The sequence below is a fragment of the Spermophilus citellus genome (assembly GCF_964194105.1).
Source record: "Spermophilus citellus genome assembly, chromosome: 10".
Lineage (NCBI taxonomy): Eukaryota > Metazoa > Chordata > Mammalia > Rodentia > Sciuridae > Spermophilus > Spermophilus citellus.
The window spans coordinates 112,356,358-112,375,059 of record NC_138197.1 but is presented as its reverse complement, the minus strand read 5'-3'; the positions used below and the strand labels follow the sequence as shown (position 1 = coordinate 112,375,059).

The 18,702-nt window shown below is 34.8% G+C and overlaps 1 protein-coding gene across 2 annotated transcripts in view; it reads right to left on the bottom strand.

Moving 5' to 3' along the window:
• Position 1: 1 nt before the first annotated feature.
• The window catches only part of METAP2 (methionyl aminopeptidase 2), a 39,727-nt gene continuing 21,026 nt past the window's right edge, over positions 2-18,702 (bottom strand). For both annotated transcript variants that reach the window (XM_081311066.1, XM_081311065.1), the window contains exons 5-11: positions 18,044-18,205; positions 17,160-17,341; positions 16,251-16,345; positions 6,570-6,666; positions 2,130-2,233; positions 1,130-1,245; positions 2-491 (exon numbers count right to left, since the gene is read on the bottom strand). In XM_081311066.1, the coding sequence (XP_081167192.1) occupies positions 239-491; positions 1,130-1,245; positions 2,130-2,233; positions 6,570-6,666; positions 16,251-16,345; positions 17,160-17,341; positions 18,044-18,205 (1,009 nt within the window). In that variant the 3' untranslated portion in view covers positions 2-238. The remainder of the gene's footprint in view (positions 492-1,129; positions 1,246-2,129; positions 2,234-6,569; positions 6,667-16,250; positions 16,346-17,159; positions 17,342-18,043; positions 18,206-18,702) is intronic.

The window sequence follows — 18,702 nt, the reverse complement described above, 5'->3', positions numbered from 1 at the left end:
CTTTATAGCATTTCCTAGAGGGGGGTGGGGGGACAGTTAACATTGTAAAGTCCTGAAAGCTTTTTCCTTGGTTAATTACATTAGACAGCTTGCCTTTGATCAAATTCCTTTAAACATGAATAAAAGTATTACACAGGTCCACTGTTAAAACAGACAACATGTTGCAAATTAATTCTGGTATAATGTATTCCAACAAAGCTTAGAAAATAAAAGATGTTGAGGTGGCTTTGGACTAAGTTTAATAGTCATCTCCTCTGCTGACAACTTCTTTACAAGTCGGACGCAACAGTATAGTATGTTCAAACTGCGCTGTGTATGATCCTTTAATGTCACATAATGGTGGATATGGATCTACAATGCCCAAGTCACACAGATTCTTCAGAGCCATCAAATATTTGCTTTCTCCCAAACGATCCAGCCATCTCCGGCAGAAGGCAAGGGTGCCGAAGTTTTCATTGATGACATTTAGTAAGTGTTTTGTTCTTGGAAGCCTAAGAAAAGAAAGTCCAATGTTAATGGTTGGCAAGAATTACCAACTCTTTTTCCCCATTAGGAAAAACCCAAACCTTAGCTGAGTCTTCAGAAACTTGTTGTTACTCTTTCAACAATCAAAAGCTGGAATGTGTAATAGCCCATCCCTAATTATATACAGCAGCTGATTAGGAAACCAGCTATAGACTATCTTATATGTGTATGGACATGTGTGTGAAACTCCTAGTGTACTAGTCTACAGAGTCATGGAAGTTCCCTTTTATGCACCAAGCTCAAAAACCACACATAAAAGGAGGTGCAAATCCAACCTTTAATCATCTTATATAAAAAGGTTTAAAAAAAAGGCAATGTAAATTGAAATAACTTTAACAATGGGAAAATATTAAGACCAAAAACCTAGGAAATACTAACTAGCTAGGCAAAATAATTGGACATTATTATAATTATCAGACACTTGCCTATATAACTTTCATCTCAGATTAAAATTTTTAACAGGCTAATCTTTCTAATACTATATTGTAGAAACTCAACTTACATAAGTGTACATTTACAAATGTATACCCTTATGTTTGTCATTATTTTTAGAAATACTGTTAATTGAGAAGAGATATATTAATTATAAATCAATGTCTCTCACCTTATTGGCACATGTCCAACATCAAAATTTTTCATGTAATGTGAACACTCCATATCATCATGCACAACACCTTTTCCCGTACTACCAAAGGTCTCAATGGCATACACTTCTCCTTCCTTCGAAAATACATACAGGTTAAGGAAAAAAGAAAAATTCAGAACTAGTTGCAATTACCATCTCTTGACTTCCCACCTAATGCAACATGAAACATCCTGTAGCAGCAGTCTTCATTCAACCTTTCCCTGCCTTATCTCTAAGCAAATTTTGATCTTTCTGCATTCCTTATTAAAATGCAGGGAATTTTGTTTACTGCTATATCACCAGTGCCTACTAAAAAGATTGGACCCAGGCATGGTAGCATCTGCTTGTAATCCCAGGTACTTGAGAGACTGAAGCAGGAGGACTGCAAGTTCAAGGCCTAGGCAACTAAGACATTATCTGAAAAAGAGCAGAGGATAGAGCTCAGTGATAATAGTGGGTGGCTAGGATGTATGAGGCCCTGGGTTCAATCCTTAGCACCGTGAAATAAATTTGAGACTGGTACCTAGGAGATGCTCAGTAAACATTCATTAAATGTTGAATAAACAACACTTTGGAAGGCCCAGCTTCCACAGCAGACTGGGCTCTGATCTGATTAGATAGACGTTCTACACACATGCATATATACAAACATCCTAATTTCTGTCCAGGCAAGTATGAACAGTAAACTCATTTAGTTCAATATGCCATGTATTTAACCTACCATGAGTTTTGGAAGAAAAAAATCTACTGGCTTGTAACCCAAGAGGCTGAGGCAGTAGGATCTTGAGTTCAAAGCCAGCCTCAGCAAAATCGAGGCACTAAACAATTCAGTGAGACCCTGTCTCTGAATGAAATACAAACTAGGGCTGGGAATGTGGCTCAGTGGTTGAGTGCCCCTGAGTTCAATCCCCAGTACACACTCCCCCCAAAGAAGAAAAAATCCAAATACTTTTCATGGAAGTGTTAATGATTTACATACCTCCATTCTTGTTGCCTCCCCTCCTTTCACAATGGGCACCGTCTTCCCAGCATGTATTCTATATGGCCCAATTGAATGTCCATTCAGATTACGGATTGGCTTCACTGTCATAATAAATAGGGAAGTAAGTGTTATTCAGGGTATCTAGTAGGACAAGCAGATTCTTGGCCTTTTGGGTACAGAGTTAAGGCATTGTTTTAAAAATAAGGAATGGCTCTACTAAATAACCTCACACCTAAAGTAGTTAGATATAAAATGGACTCTAGTGGAACATGCAGTTTATTGCAGTTATTAATTTAAAAGAATTTAAGAGGGAATGGAAAAAAAATTACAGGATGACACATTAGGAGTCATCTAAGAAGTTATAAATCAATATAAAAGTGTCACATATGTGGGCTAGAGTTGTAGCTCAGTGGTAAAGTGCTTGCTTAGCAAGCGCAAGGCCCTGGGTTTGATCCCCAGCACTGCATAAAAATAAATAAATAAAATGCATTGGGTCCAACAACTAAAAAATACTTTTTAAAAAATTACCATGTATGCAAATGATTAAAAACCAAAAATATTTATCTACATGATTATGGCAAAAGCAAGAATACTGTGCCAATTTTAATAAATGTTAAATTTTATTATTACATCAACATTTCAAAAATATATATATATGTATATATTAAAATCTAAATCTCAATGTCCTGAAATCAGTGACAGAATAGACAAATTATGGCATAGTTATACAAAGGAATATTATACAACAATAAAAGCAACAAGCTAGGGATACATTTAATAAGTAGAAGAAATGCAAAGATAAAATGAGCAAAAAGGACAACTATATATATGCTCTGCAATTCCATATTTTTATGAGTTCAAAATTAAGCATACTTCATCTGTTTACTGATGAATAATTAGTAAAGCAAATAAAATACTCCAGTTCCTAAGACTAGAGGAAGTTTACTAGAGGAAGACTGTTGCAACTGGAAAGGCGAGTGAGTGCTATGGTGTGAATGTCCTCTAAAGTTCATATATTTGGAAACGATCACCAATGCGGTGGTATTGGAAGGTGGCGCCTAATCGAAGATATTTGGTCACGGTGACACCACCTTAATGAATGTACAGGTCAATACCACTATCAGGGCCCTTATAAAAAGGCCTCTTCTGTGTGTACACTGCTCTGTTCCCACCCTCCCTTTGCCCTTCAAGCCATGGGCTGACACAACAAGAAATCTTTCACTAGATGATGGCCCCTTAATCCTGGACTTCCTAGCTTCCAAAATGATGAGAAATGAATAAATTTCTTTATAAAAATTACTTAGTCTGAGGTATTCTGTTATACTAGCACAAAATAGACTGAGACAACGGGATTGAGAGGCTTCTAGATGCTGGTAATAGTCTTTTCTTTCAAAGGAGAAGATCATAGTTTTTGGTATTTGAGATGTTGAATTTTTGTTTTGTGCATTTACAGAACTACACTTCACAATTAAAAAAAAAAAGTTTAGAAAAATCTACTTCTATAGTTCTAGAATCTCCAGCATAAAGCTACCTTTATTCTGGAGTAGAATGGAAAGTAAGATTTTTTTAAAAAAAAATTTTTAATTGTAGATGAACACAATACTTTCATTTTATTTATTTTTATGTGGTGCCAGGGATCAAACCTAGTGCCTCATGCATTGCTAGGCAAGCGCTTTACCAGTGAGCCACATCCCTGGCCCAGGAAGTAAGACTTTTTAAAAACTGTTAACAGTTAAATGAAGTGTAAAATACAAACTTAGGGGAGGTTATGTAAAATTTAAAAAAAAAAATTAGCTTTTTAATTCCTCTTATACAAAATAATCTATTTTTATTTTAAAATTTAAACCTCATTACTCTAAAGACCTGGCAAACTGACCACACAAGCCTATCAAAAACATTTTTATCTTAAGAAGTTTCTTGGCTACACCTTCCTAAAATATACCAGTTTCAAAGGGAGAAATGGTACACGGATACTCATTTTTATTTATACATGCTGTGACAGAAGTAGACTAATTCTGATGCCAATAGCTTTAAAAGTAACTTTCCAATCCTTTGGTTTCTTGATCAAAGGCATTTCCCTGATGACCCAGTTTTGCTATGTGGTTTTGGAATGAGTACTCCTAAAAATTTAGAAAAAAGTCTATTTCTTTATCTTTCTATTATCATTATTTTTCTAATATGCTTTCTGCTTAAATTAGTAAAAATAAATTGTTGCCTTCTAACTAAGAACCTTTATTAATACCCTAAGAAGTATCCAAATAGGTGCTGAAATAATACAACCTAAACTGTTGTATTAGCTTAATGAAAGAGACAAGAAAACAGATATTAAGGATCCTAATAACAATGAAGGTTGGAACTACACAGTAAATCAAATTGTCATCTATTACAACTTGAAAGGCAGATCACATGCCAACAAACTGTAGAGCTATGAGAGAACAAACTGTAAAAATGGAGGACATTAGTGTAATGCTGGCTAATATTGGAATTTCCAAGAATTTTCACAAATTCTCAATTCAGTCTAGAAGTACTTTTCACACAGACTGCTATTCAGTACAGGCTGCCAAGAGTCACAAATTCGGAAAGAAAAAAATACTCTTCACTAGATGATGGCAACGAACCTAGAAACCAGAAGGCCAAACTTACAGACCCACAAATACCTCAAAATAATTTGGCATTTATTCTCTTAATTTCCGTTTTATCCACGAACAGAAAATACTTCTGGGAAGCTCGTGCATAACATAAACAGCCAATCCTAAAACAGTTTCTAACTTCTTAAAAAGAACCGGAAAAACAATATTTCGCAAAGAAAAGCAACCTGGAAAAGAAGCTTCACCCTTAACTAAGGGATGAGCTAATTTAAATCCACTGCTTTTCATATGAATTAAGTTTTTAAAAATTTCACATAATAAAAGCCAGAAACAAAATATATAAATTATGGGAGGTAATCTAATCCTATGACTTTCAGCTCTTCCAAATATTTTTTTTCAGTTGAGCTTCTGGGGAAAGACAGAGAACATAGGAGAGGGCTATTAAGGTGTCAGGATTAACGCTGAGTAAAAAATCCTTTTTCTTCAAATAAGAGTGATAAAATTATAAGAACAGAGAAGAAGTATGATTTTCTTTTTGCATCAGGGCAAAAATTAAGGGATATTTGGTTTCTTTAATTATTTTTCTCTTCAAGAAGGTAATTTCCTGAGAGAAGGAAAAAAAGACTTGAGAGGATCTTGACCAAGGACCATATTCATGAGATATCCCAGAACTGGGGGAAAGAATAGGGAAAAATGACAAGTATTTGCTGAGTGCCTAAGTTCCAGGAACTGTTATATTTCTCAAAAACAAATCCCATGATTAATCCTATAATCAAAGAAACTTGGGTACTTAGAGGTTATAGGATTTATCTAAGATCAAAGTTAGACATGTCTAACCTCAAAGTTTGTTTCTTCATTATCACACAATATTTCCTATCCAAGGGTTAACAGCCTTAGAGTATTATGGCTTCAACTGATGTTCTGAGGGCTAGTGACTAAATGTGCATGAAAGTCATAGAAATAATGAAGTTGAAGGTACAGATGAAAGAGAAGAATTAACACTGACATGAGGGCTAGGCAGGAGAAAGGACATTCAACCATGATGCAACCGTGAGAGTGTCCCACCAGAGGGAATGATATGTGTGTGTGTGTACATTTTTTTGGGGGGGGAAAGGGGGTGTTGGGATCGAACCCAGAGCCTAATGCATGCTAAGCATACATGTTCTACCACTTGAGGTACACCCCTAGTCCCCAAAGGTTATAAAAAAGGAAACGGGAAGACATTTACAGTAAGGGAAATTAAATAGCTGGAGGAAAAAAAGACTAATAGTTGTCTAAGAGAACAAGACTGGTGGTTTCAGTATTCACACATGGGAAAGGACTGTTATGGAGGCGAGAGCCACAAGAGCCACTAAGTTATCAGGTAACTGGTAATACCTAGAGGGATGACATGACTGAATGACATGAATTTACTGAGAGACAAGGAAGCAGGACGAGCCTCCACTCAAAAGTCCACAAATGACAAACAGACGTGGTTAAGAAATAGTCTGCAAGAAAATTATTAGAACAGAGTTATAGAGTCATAAGCACAGATCAGGAAGAACTATGGCTGGGGATGGTCAGATAGAATCTGGGAGCTGGAAGACGGCTGAACTGATGGAAATGAATGCAGCACACCAGAAATATTGGAGAATCATCTGTAGAAAGGGACTCTGGCTTTTCCCTAATCCTTGATTTTACTAGTTATAGAAATTAGTTCAAATTTTGGCTACCTTAGAATAATTTCCCAGATGACTTGTCAGTGACCATAGTACTTCTAGCATGCACCTAAGAGTTGATCCAAAGAAAGCAATCAACAGTAGTTGGAAAAAATTAATTTCAAAATAAGATACATTTTTAAAGACCATACCTTGATATGTCTTCCCATCTATTTCAACTTCATAGGATTCCATAACTTCTTGGATGGCCTCACCAACATCACATAGACGAACATCAATTCCAGCACACTAAAAAAAGAATAAAGTAAACTTTGTTTTTCACAAAGTTATGCAGTGACTTAATTTCTTAGTATTTAAAAATAAAGGACAATCAGAAAAACTGCTTTGTACATCAAAAATACCTGTATAAAAAACTTTGGGGAATATTCTGGAAAGATGGTGAAATAAGAAATACCAGGAGTAAACCCAAGTTTCTTTGACTATAATAAAATTAATGATGTGGTTTGTTTCTGAGCAATGTAAGGAACATATAATCAGGAATTTGTACCAGGAATCTGTGTCCCTACCCAGACAACAAAAGCATTGGCAAAATCTATCTGATGGACCTATGGAAATGCTGGAAATCTACTGAAGTTAAAACCTGCATGGGAAGCATCAGGTGGTTCCTATAATAACCTCCACACAGCTGGGCTAAGCCAGAAGTAGCAGAAAAGAAACTGTCTCAAATATCTTGGAGGGGGCTGAGGGCGCAGCTCAGTGGTAGAGTTGCTTGTTTAACATGCTCCAGGCTGTGGGTTCAATCCCCAGCACCACCACCAAAAACAAACACACACACACACACACACACACACACACAAATATCTTGGACTTCCTCACTTTTGTCTTTTTCCTCTTTTAGGAGCTAAACATTAAAGATCAGTACATCCAAAACAATATATGAGATCATTAAAAGGGGAGCACACGTACCCAGGGGGAAATGCCCAGAAAAAAATCTGAGAAGACCTTAAGTTTACATAGCAGGAGGACTCTTGACAGGGAACACTTGCAATAAAGAAAGAGAGGGCTTGGGGCTGTAGCTCAGTGGCAGAGCGCTTGCCTAGCATGTGTGAAGCACTGGGTTCAATCCTTAGCACCAAATAAAAATAAACATATAAAATAAAGGCATTCTGTCCATCTATAACTACAAAAAGGGGGGTGGGGATCAGTTTGCATACAAATTGGGAAAAAGTAGCCCATTCAAAGGAAACAAATCAATCAGCAGAAACTATTCTGAAAGAGACGTGAGGGAGATCTACTGGACAAAGACTTTAAAACCACTATCTTTTTTTTTTTTTTTTATTGGTTGTTCACAACATTACAAAGCTCTTGACATATCATATTTCATACATTAGACTGAAGTGGGTTATGAACCCCCAATTTTACCCCAAATGCAGATTGCAGAATCACGTGGGTTACACATCCACAATTTTACATAATGCCCTATTAGTACTTGTTGTATTCTGCTACTTTTCCTATCCCCTACTATCCCCGCTCCCTTCCCCTCCCATCTTCTCTCTCTACCCCATCTACTGTAATTCATTTCTCTCCTTGTCGAGGGTCTCCCTTCATTTCCATGCAATTTCCCTTTTCTCTCCCTTTCCCTCCCATCTCATGTCTCTGTTTAATGTTAATCTTTTCTTCCTACTCTTCCTCCCTGCTCTGTTCATATTTGCTCTCATTATATCAAAGAAGACATTTGGTATTTGTTTTTTAGGGATTGGCTAGCTTCACTAAGCATAATCTGCTCTAGTGCCATCCATTTCCCTGCAAATTCTATGATTTTGTCATTTTTTATTGCTGCATAGTACTCCATTGTGTATAGATGCCACATTTTTTTTATCCATTCATCTATTGAAGGGCATCTGGGTTGGTTCCACAGTCTAGCTATTGTGAATTGTGCTGCTATGAACATCGATGTGGCAGTATCCCTGTAGCATGCTCTTTTAAGGTCTTCAGGGAATAGTCGGAGAAGGGCAATAGCAGGGTCAAATGGTGGTTCCATTCCCAGCTTTCCCAGGAATCTCCAAACTGCTTTCCAAATTGGCCGCACCAATTTGCAGTCCCACCAGCAATGTACAAGTGTACCCTTTTCTCCACATCCTCGCCAGCACTTGTTGTTGTTTGACTTCATAGTGACTGCCAATCTTATTGGAGTGAGATGGTATCTTAGGGTGGTAAAATCACTATCTTAAAGTTGTCCAAAGAATTAAAGGAAGATATGAAGTCCAGCAAAAAAAATGTATGAACAAAATGGAGATATCAAGAGATTTAAAAAACCTGAAGGAAACCAAAAAATATTCTGAAGCCACAAAGTGCAGTAACCAAAATGAAAATCTTTCTAGTGAGAAGGATTCCTTTTTAACTTGTACACAAATGTTTATTAATAGCATCATATTAACAAAGACTGTCCATCATTGGCAGAAATACAAAGAAAGGATCACCAAAACTGAAGATAAGAGGACCCGATAGGTTACTATCAACTAGACCAATACATGCACTGTAGGAGTCTCAGAAGGAGAGAGAAACAGGGGAAAAGAGAGAATGTGAAGAAAAAATGTCTGTTCCCTACCATATTTGATGAAAGACACAAATATTCAAGAAGTTTAATAAATGCCAAGAGATAAACTCAGAGACCTATATACCAAGACATACTGTAATAAAAACTTTCTAGAGACAGTGTGAATCTTGAGAGCAACTAGAAAGAGATGACTCAGTACATATAAGGAATCCTCAATTAGATTATAAGCAGAGTTCTCATCAGAAATTCCAGAGGCAAGAAGGCAGTAAGATTATATATTCAAAATGCTAAAAAATACAAAACTGTCAACTAAGAATTCTATATCCAGCAAACTTGTCTTTCAAAAGTAAGGTAGAAAAATAAAGGCATTCCCAGATAAACAAGGCTGACAGAGTTTATTACTACTATGTTTACCATGCAGGAAATGCTCAAGGAAGTCCCACAAAGTATATAATGAAAGGGCACTAGATAGTAGCTCAATCATATGAAGAACTAATTGCTACCATTAGTCTAATGATGATTTCTAACTCCACTTTTTCTTTTTTACATGACATAACTAAGATATTTTTTAAAACTTAGTTTTAATCTAAATGTTATTATGATATGTATCGTGGTAAAAATTTAAGTTGGAAAATGTATACATGGCTCAAAAAAATTCACACTGGGGATTTAACTTTAAAATATTAAGTGTAATCCTCATAGTAACCATAGAGAAAATATCTATAGAATAGGCACAAAAAAGAAATGAGAAGTAAACATTTCATTACAAAAACATCAATTAAACAAAGAGAGCAATGTAGGAAATGAGAGACAAAAGAGTTACAAGTTATACAGAAAACAGCAAAATGAAACCATACCTTCCTTTATCAGTAATATGGATTAAACTCTCAATGAAAAGTCACAGATTAGCAGAATGCATAAAAACGCATGATCTAACTACATGCTATATATCTAAGAAATCTGCTTAGCTCCAAAGGCATAAATAAACTGAATGTAAAAACATAGAAAAAGACATTTTATGCACACAGTAACCAAGACAGCTACTCTAATATCCAACAAAATAAAACTTAAAAAGGCTAGGAGGGATAAGGAAGACATCAAATTTCAATAAAAGGTTCAATGGAACAAGATATAGCAATTATAAACACCAATAACAGACCATTAAAATATACAAAGCAAACACTAACAGAACTGAAAGGATTAACAGACAAGTCTCCAATAACAGCTGGAAATGTCAATACTATACTCTCCTTAACAAATAAAACAAACCCAACAGAAGATAAACAAGAGGACTTAATAAATAAACTAGATCTAACAGACATACATACACAGTTGGAATTTCTACAACAGAGCACATGTATACTTTTCAGGTACATAAAGGACATTTTCCAAGATAGAATATATGGTTAGGCCATATATTAAGTCTCATTAGAATTTAGATTAGATAGATACCATCCAAGTTATCCTCTCCAATATCAATGAGGTGAAGTAAGAAAAATTAATAATGAAATTAAATCTTGAAAATTCACAAAATTGTGGAAATTAAACAATATATTCTTTAAAAAATTAATAGATTAAAGAAGACATCAGGAGGGTAATTAGAAAATAAAAATACAAGCCCGGTGCAGGTACACGCCTGTAGTCCCAACTACTGAGGAGAATGAAGCAGGAGGATCACTTGAGCCCAGAAGTTCATGGCCAGACTGGGCAACATACAGAGATTCAAAAAAAAAAAAGGGGGGGGGGGGAAGCAAAGTGAAAACACAACATACCAAAACTTATGGGATACAATAAAAGCAGTACTAATGGATAAATTTATAGCTGTAAGTGCTTACATTACAAAACAAAAAAGATCTCAAATCAATAACATAATATTATAATTTAACCCAGTAAGTGTCAAGTTTTCAATTCTGTGACTATTTCAACAAAATAGACACAGGTGCACTAAAATGTGTTAAAAATCATAATCTAGAGCTTATATATTATTATAATTACATTCATTATTATTATGTAGTATATACTGTATTTAAGTTTCTATAGGTTGTCCACAACTGGGACAATGGGACAAAACAGTTAAGGAACTTTCTAGAAAAAGAAAAACAAACTAAACCCAAAACTAGCAGAAGGAAGGAAATAATTAGAGCAGAGATACATGAATTAGAGAAAATAGAAAAAAAAAAAATCAATGAAATCAAAAGTTAAGTTCTTTGAAAAGATTAACAAAACTGATAATTCGGGGCTGGGGATGTGACTCAAGCGGCTCGCCTGGCATGCGTGCGGCCCGGGTTCAATCCTCAGCACCACATACAAACAAAGATGTTGTGTCCGCCGAAAACTAAAAAATAAATATTAAAAAATTCTCTCTCTCTCTCTCTCTCTCTCTCTCTCTCTCTCTCAAAAAAAAAAAAAAAATAAAATAAAAAATCTTAAAAAAAAAAAAAACTGATAATTCTCCAGATAGACTAAGGAAAAAAAAACTTAAATTACTAAAATGAGAAAGTGGAATATTATTATTGATTCTACAGAAATAAAACAATGATTCTGAGAGAACCACAAACAACCACACATTTACAAGTAGATAACCTGGATGAAATGGACAAAATCCTAAACACAAAACCTACCGAGACTAAATCATAAAGAAATACAAAATCTGAATCGACTTGTAACTACTAAGGCAACTGAACCAGTAATCAAAATTCTTCTGACAAAGAAAATTCCTGGATCTGATAGTATCACTGTGAATTCTATCACTTGAACAACTAATACTGGGGGTGCAGCAGAGTGATAGAGAGCTTGGCTAGCATACTCAAGGTCATGGTTTCAATCCACAGAACCTCAAAACAAAAACTAATACCAATTCTTCTCAAATTTCTTCAAAAAACTGAAAAGGACAGAATGACCTATCTTATGAGATCAGCATTAATTTGATATAAAAGCAAAACAATGACACTATAAGAAAACTACAGATCACTATCTCTTAATAACCACTTTATACAAAATCCTCAACAAATATTACCAAACTTAATCCTACAGCATATTAAAAGGATTACACAACATGACTAAGTGAGATTTACTCCTGGAATGCAAAGGTAGTTCCACATATAAAAATCAATGTTAACATACAGATTTGAAGGGGAGAAAAGTACATGATTATCTCCATGCATAAAAAGCATCTGACAGCTAGGCATGGTGGTTGTAACACATCCTATGATCCCAGCTATTTGGAAGGCTAAGGAAGGAGGATGGCAAGTTTAAGGCCAGCCTGGGCAACTCAGCAAAAGCCTGTTTCCAAATAAAATCAAAATGGACTAGGGATGTAGCTCAGTAGCATAGTACCTGCCCAGTATGTACAAGACTCTAGGTTTAATCTCCAACCCAATACTGAAAAGGGGGGAAGGAGGGAGCATTTGTCAAAATTCAATGTAATTCTATGATCAAAAATACTCAACAAATTAAGAACAGAAGGAGGGTTGGGTATGTAGCTCAGTGATAAGAGTGCTTGGCTAACACGTGCATGACCCTAGGTTTGATACTCAGCACTGAAGGAAAGAATATGTATATATTTAAGAGTAGAAGGAAACCACCTTCAACATATGAAAAGTCAGGTGCCTATAAGAAATCTACAGTAAACACGATATTCAACAGCAAAAATGTTTTCTCTAAGACCAAAAGTAAGGCAAGACAGAATGACTACACTGATATTTTTATTCAACCCTGGAAGTTCAAATCAGATTAAGCAAGAAAAGGAAACAAAAGGTATCTAAATTGGAAAGAAAAAAGTAAAACTATCTCTGTTTACAGATGATATGATGTTACAGGTAGAAAACCCTAAGATTCCACAACAATAAATAAAAACCCTATAAAAACTAACAAATTCAGCAAAGTAGAGGATATAAAGTTGACAAAGTCTGTTGCATTTCTATACATTTAACAACGATCTGAAAGAAATTAACTTAAGCAAGGAAATAATCCTATATAATGAAAACTACAAAACATTGTTGAAAGATATTTTAAGAGACATAAATGAAGTCATATTCCATGTCCACAAACTGTATTACTTAAGATTGTTAAGACATTTCTACTACCTGAAGCCATCTACAGATTAAATGCAATCCTCATCAAAATCTCAATGGTGGGACTATAATGTAGCTCAGTTTTAGAGGGCTTGCCTAGCATGTCAAAGCCGCAGCAACAACAACAACAAAAAAATCCCAATGGTGTTTTTCATAGAGATAAAAAACTCCACTCTAAAGTTCAAATGGCACCCCAAGGGATGCTGCATAGCCAAAACAATCTTGAAAAATAAGCACAAAAATGGAGGATTCATACCTTCTATTTCAAAACTTACTACAAAGCTACAGTAATTAATACAGTGTGGGACTTGCATAAAACCGACATAGACGGATGGAATAAAGCCTAGAAATAACACTCATACAGACTGTCAAATATTTTGAACAAGTGTGCCAAGACTGCCCAATGGGGAAAAGACAGTCTTTAGAGAACAAATGCTGCTGGGAAAACTGGATATCCATATACAAATGAATAAAGATGGACCCTTCCTCACCTAACGCTATATCCAAAAGTTAAAATGGATAACAGACCTAAATTTAAGACCTAAATTACTCTTAGAAGCAAACACTGGGCATAAACTTCAAAATGCTGGATTTGGGCAATAATTTCTTGGATGTAACACCAAAAATCCACAACAAAAGAAAAAAAAAAAAACCACTGGACTTCATGAAAACATTTTATGCATCAAAATGAACACAATAAAAAGGCAACTCACAAAGTAGAAGAAAATATTTGCAAATCACCTGATGAGAGATTGATATTCAGAATATATAGAGGACTCCTGAAACTCAACAACAAAACAACCTAATTAAAAAAATGGGCAATGGACTTGAATAGATCTCTTCCCCAAGATGATATACAAATGACTTGGAAGCAATGAAAAGATGCTCCCCTCACTAATAATTAGGGAACTGAAAATCAAAACTACAATGAGACACTACATCACATTCATTAGGATGACTACTATTAAAGAAAAGAACCAGGCATGGTGGTAGATGCCTGTAATCCTAGAGGCTAATCCCAGAGGTAGGAGAATTTCCAAATTCAAAGCCAGCCTCAGCAATTTAGTGAGGCCCTCAGCAACTTAGTGAAAACATGCCTCAAAAAATAAAAAGAGCTGGGGATATGGTTCAGTAGTTAAGCACCCGTGGGTTCAATCCCTAGTACAAAAAATAATCCCCCACACAAAAAACAAAAAAACTACCCAGATAAATAATAGGTGAAGTTAAAGATGCAGAGAAACTGGAACCTTTTTTGTTTACAGATGGACACAATACCTTTATTTATTTATTTTTATGTGGTGCCAAGGATTGAGCCCAGTTTCTCACACATACTAGGCAAGCGCTCTACCACTGAGCTACAGACCTTTCTTTATGCACTGTTAGGTTAGTGGAAATGTAAAATGTAGAGCCATATGGCAAAAAGTTTAAAAAAATTACCATATGATTCAGTAATTCCACTTCTGGGTACATAACCCAAAGAACTGACAAACAAGGTGTTTTAAAGATATCTGTACTTGTGGGGAAGGGAGGTCTGGGGGCAGGAAAGATGGTGAAATGAGACAGACATCATTGCCCTAGGTACACGCATGACTGCACATATGGTGCAATGCTCCATGGTGTACAACCAGTGAAATGAAAAATTGTGCTGCAATTGTGTACAATGAATCAAAATGTATTCTGCTGTCATATACCTAATTAAAATAAATAATAAAAATAAAAAGATATCTGTACTCTCATATTTATAGCAGCATTATTCACAAGAGCTAAAACAAGGAAATAACCCAAATGTCCATCAATACATGAATGGATGAGCAAATGTGGTACACACATAAAATTTTCTTTCTTTCTATATTTTCAATTGTTGCATTGTAATTATATATAAATGGGATTCAATGTTACATATTCATACACTCAAAAATATAACAATATAATTTGGTCAATACTGTTCCCCATATACAATAAATTATTCGGTCTTATAAATTCTAACACAAGTCACAACGTGAGTAAAGCTTGAGGACATTATGCTATGTGAATAAACTAATCACAAAACAAATACTATGATTCCATTTACACAGCAAAGCACTTATATTAGTCAAAATCATAGACAGTATAGTGGTTTTTGCCAGGGGTTAGTGAAGAAGGAAAAATCAGGAGCTACTATTTAATAAGTATGAAGTTTCAGTTTTACTAGATGAAAAGAGTTATGAAAATGAATGCTGGTAACGGCTGCAAAATATTGTGAATGTACTTAAAGCCAATGAATTGTACACTTAGAAACGGTTAAGATGGCAAATGTTATGTAGTATGTATTATCACACACACACACATATTCATACACTACATGGTGGTGATTGGGGGAAGCTAGGCTGCACCAGGGATTTGTAGGAAGGAAAGATGAACTGGCAGATCAGAGGATTTGAAGGGAAGTGAAAACATTCTATATGATACTATAATGGTGAATATGTCATTACATATTTGTAAAAACCCACAAAATGGGGGCTGGGAATATGGCTTAGTGATAGAGTACCTAGCATGTACAAGGACCTCAGTTCAATATCCAATACAATCCAAAAAAACTCGGAAAAACAAAACAACAAAAACTCACAACAGAATGTACAAAACTAAGGGGGATGGGGTTATGGCTCAGAGATAGAGTGTTCACTTGCCTAGCACGGGTGAGGCCCTGGGTTTGATACTCAGCACCACATAAAAAAATAAATAAAATCTAAAAGTATTGTGTCCAACTACAACTAAAAAATAAATATTAAAAAAGACAATAATGTACAAAACTAAGAATGAAGCCTAATGTAAACTAAGGAATCTGAATGTTTATGATGTCAATGTTGGTTCACTGGTTTTAACAAATGTACCTCTTGTTGGGGGATGTCGACAGTAGAGGAAGTTGTACATAGGTGAGGGCAAGGAAATACATGAAAAATCTCTATACTATCTGCTTAATTTTGTTGTGACTCTAAAACTGCTCAAAAAATGAAGGTATTTACAAAAAAAAAAAAAACACAACAAAAAACAGCCAACTTGGCAGGCAAAAATAGATTCAAACTCTAAGTTTTAATAAATACTAGAAAAGGTGAATTTTAAAAAAGCCTTTGGTATACTTATTACACACTTAAGACTCTAGAGGCACTGAAATAAGTAATTCACCTTAACTACCCACAGACTGTAAAACAGAGTATAAAATGCTTAAAACATGTTCTATGAAACGGTGCTTACAGTTCACATACCTTTATTCCAGTATTAGTGGCATCTTTTACAGCTTTTAATAATGCATCATATTTGGGATTAAAAGTGACAGTAAAAGCACAGTCAATAATCCTACCTGAAAGAACAACAATTCATCTGTAAGTTTATTTTCAGTTACTCAATTTACTTAATTTATAGCATTTAATCTACCAACCTTGATAGTTAAAAGGAAAACATAATGATGGGCTCAAGAAAGGCAGCATTCTAAGTTTCCAGAGATCATTCATAACCAAAGGGGGTGGGGGGAGGAAGTACACAAAGATTTCAGACTGAAATGTGTAATTCCTGAGTTCATCTGTTAGACTGTAATATTAATTCACTACTCTCTCAGACAGCTATGTAAACAAACAGAAATAAAAATAAAGCAAGAAAAAAGAAAAGACAATGAAATACAGAACAATGCAGGGCCAAAAAAATGAATAAACCAAACTGATAGAACCACTGGATCCTACCTATCCAATTCAGTAAACCTTAGGTAAGTAGTTCATCTAAGTTTGCTTTCTTGCCTGTTAAGTAAGAAATAAGGTACTTGGGGTTTTGGGGAGAGTTTACAAAAGTAAACAAATACCCCAAAGCTGACAAAATTAAAGCCTCTACTATTTGAATAGATAATGTATATAACAATGACCTGACTAAAGAAACACAGGATACTTTCCATGCTTCAATACAAAGAAAATAAACCTTGATTACCCAATAGACTTCATTTTCAGTTGGATGCTTTAAAGGAAAAGAAAAAATCTCCCTCAACACATCTCTACTGAAAAGGAGACAAGAACAGAATTTGGGAAGTTCAATATTTGTAGTTCCATCTAACACTATAAATCTGGAGTGGCTGGTTTTTTTTCCCGAGGGGGTGGAGTAAAAGATAGGAATTATATCCATGAACTCACCACTTATATGTGTTCCAAAGTCTATCTTACAGATGTCATCATACTGCAATACTGTTGTGTCACCAGCATTGGGAGTATAATGGGCAGCACAATTATTAAGAGAACACCCAGTAGGAAAGGCCAGGCCTGCGTTTAGTCCATTCTCTTTTATTAGCTTACGTGAACAGTCTTCCAACTTTTCACTAAACAAAAAGAAAATGAAATTTGTTTACTTTTAGATTCTTACCTTTATATATCTTATAGATCATTAAGGCCAGAATGTTTCTAAAACTCTTACATTATTTTTTGGGAACAATCTCAGTATTTTCTGGATATAAATAAGTAACAATTTCTACTACGATATGAAAATAGCTCATCTATAAAAGACAAAGAAATTTCATATCTGGAGAAAACAATCCAATTTTATTTACTAGGAGATAAGTTTCTATGTTGATTTTATTTTTTCATGATGTATATTTTTTAAATTATCTAAATCAAAGAACTGTCTTTTATACTAATAATTTCTCAAGGTGAAAAATTAGGGAAATAATTTTATTGGTTTCTTCACTGCACTATAATTATGCTTTGTGTCTAAGAATTTTTATTTTATTATGAATTATTAAATCACAGAGATTACTACACAGAATATAAAAATTAATAATGAATACATGTGCACCTGAATATACACGTGCAAAAAAAGAGAGAGACCACGGTACAAAACAAGTGTGTTCCTCTTTTGGTTTCCTCATTATAGTGATACAAGAACTTAGTAGATACTATAGAATCTTTATTTAAAAATAGTTTTATGAGCAAACAGTTAAGGAAAGCCAAACATTATAACTGCAGAGTTAGTATTTAAATAAAAATTTTTTTATCATGTTCTTACAAAAACGTATTCCTTTTACCAGATTTCTATCATTGTCATCCCAGGCTTGATCCAGCTCATAACATATTTTCTAACTTGTCGATGTGCTTCTGCAGCTTCTCGAAAATCATTCCAAATCTCTTCACTAGCTTGATCTAATGCTTTCTTTTCTTCACTTGTAGTTCTCCAAGCAGCTGTTCGCCTTTAGAATAGGCATAGCATACTATGAGTCATTTTAAAAAACAGCAGAACAAGCATAAAAGCTGAGGGAGATAATAATACAAGATACTTTAGATAAAGGATATTATGCATTCAATTTCTGTATGTCAACAAACTTTCTGAAATACCAAAAACACATACCTGTAATCAAACCAAATCAAGTTAAACATTTTTTAAAGATTCTTAAGGGGAAAAAACACCTCAAGTGATTTCATTCATAGTCAGACTAATATACTGGCAATATAAAATAACAAAAAAAGGAGAAAACCAGAAAAGACATAATATAAGAGTCCTAGAAACCAAGCAGGTAGGAGAGAAAAGGTCATACTTCCACTTGAGGCGATATATACTTACAGATTTCAAAAGAGTACAACAAAAATTAGCCAAGAGAGAAGTAAAATTGTCCTGCATATCTGGGGAACTGGTTCCAGAACAAATCCAATGCCCTGGGGATACCAAGATCCATGAATGCTCAAACTC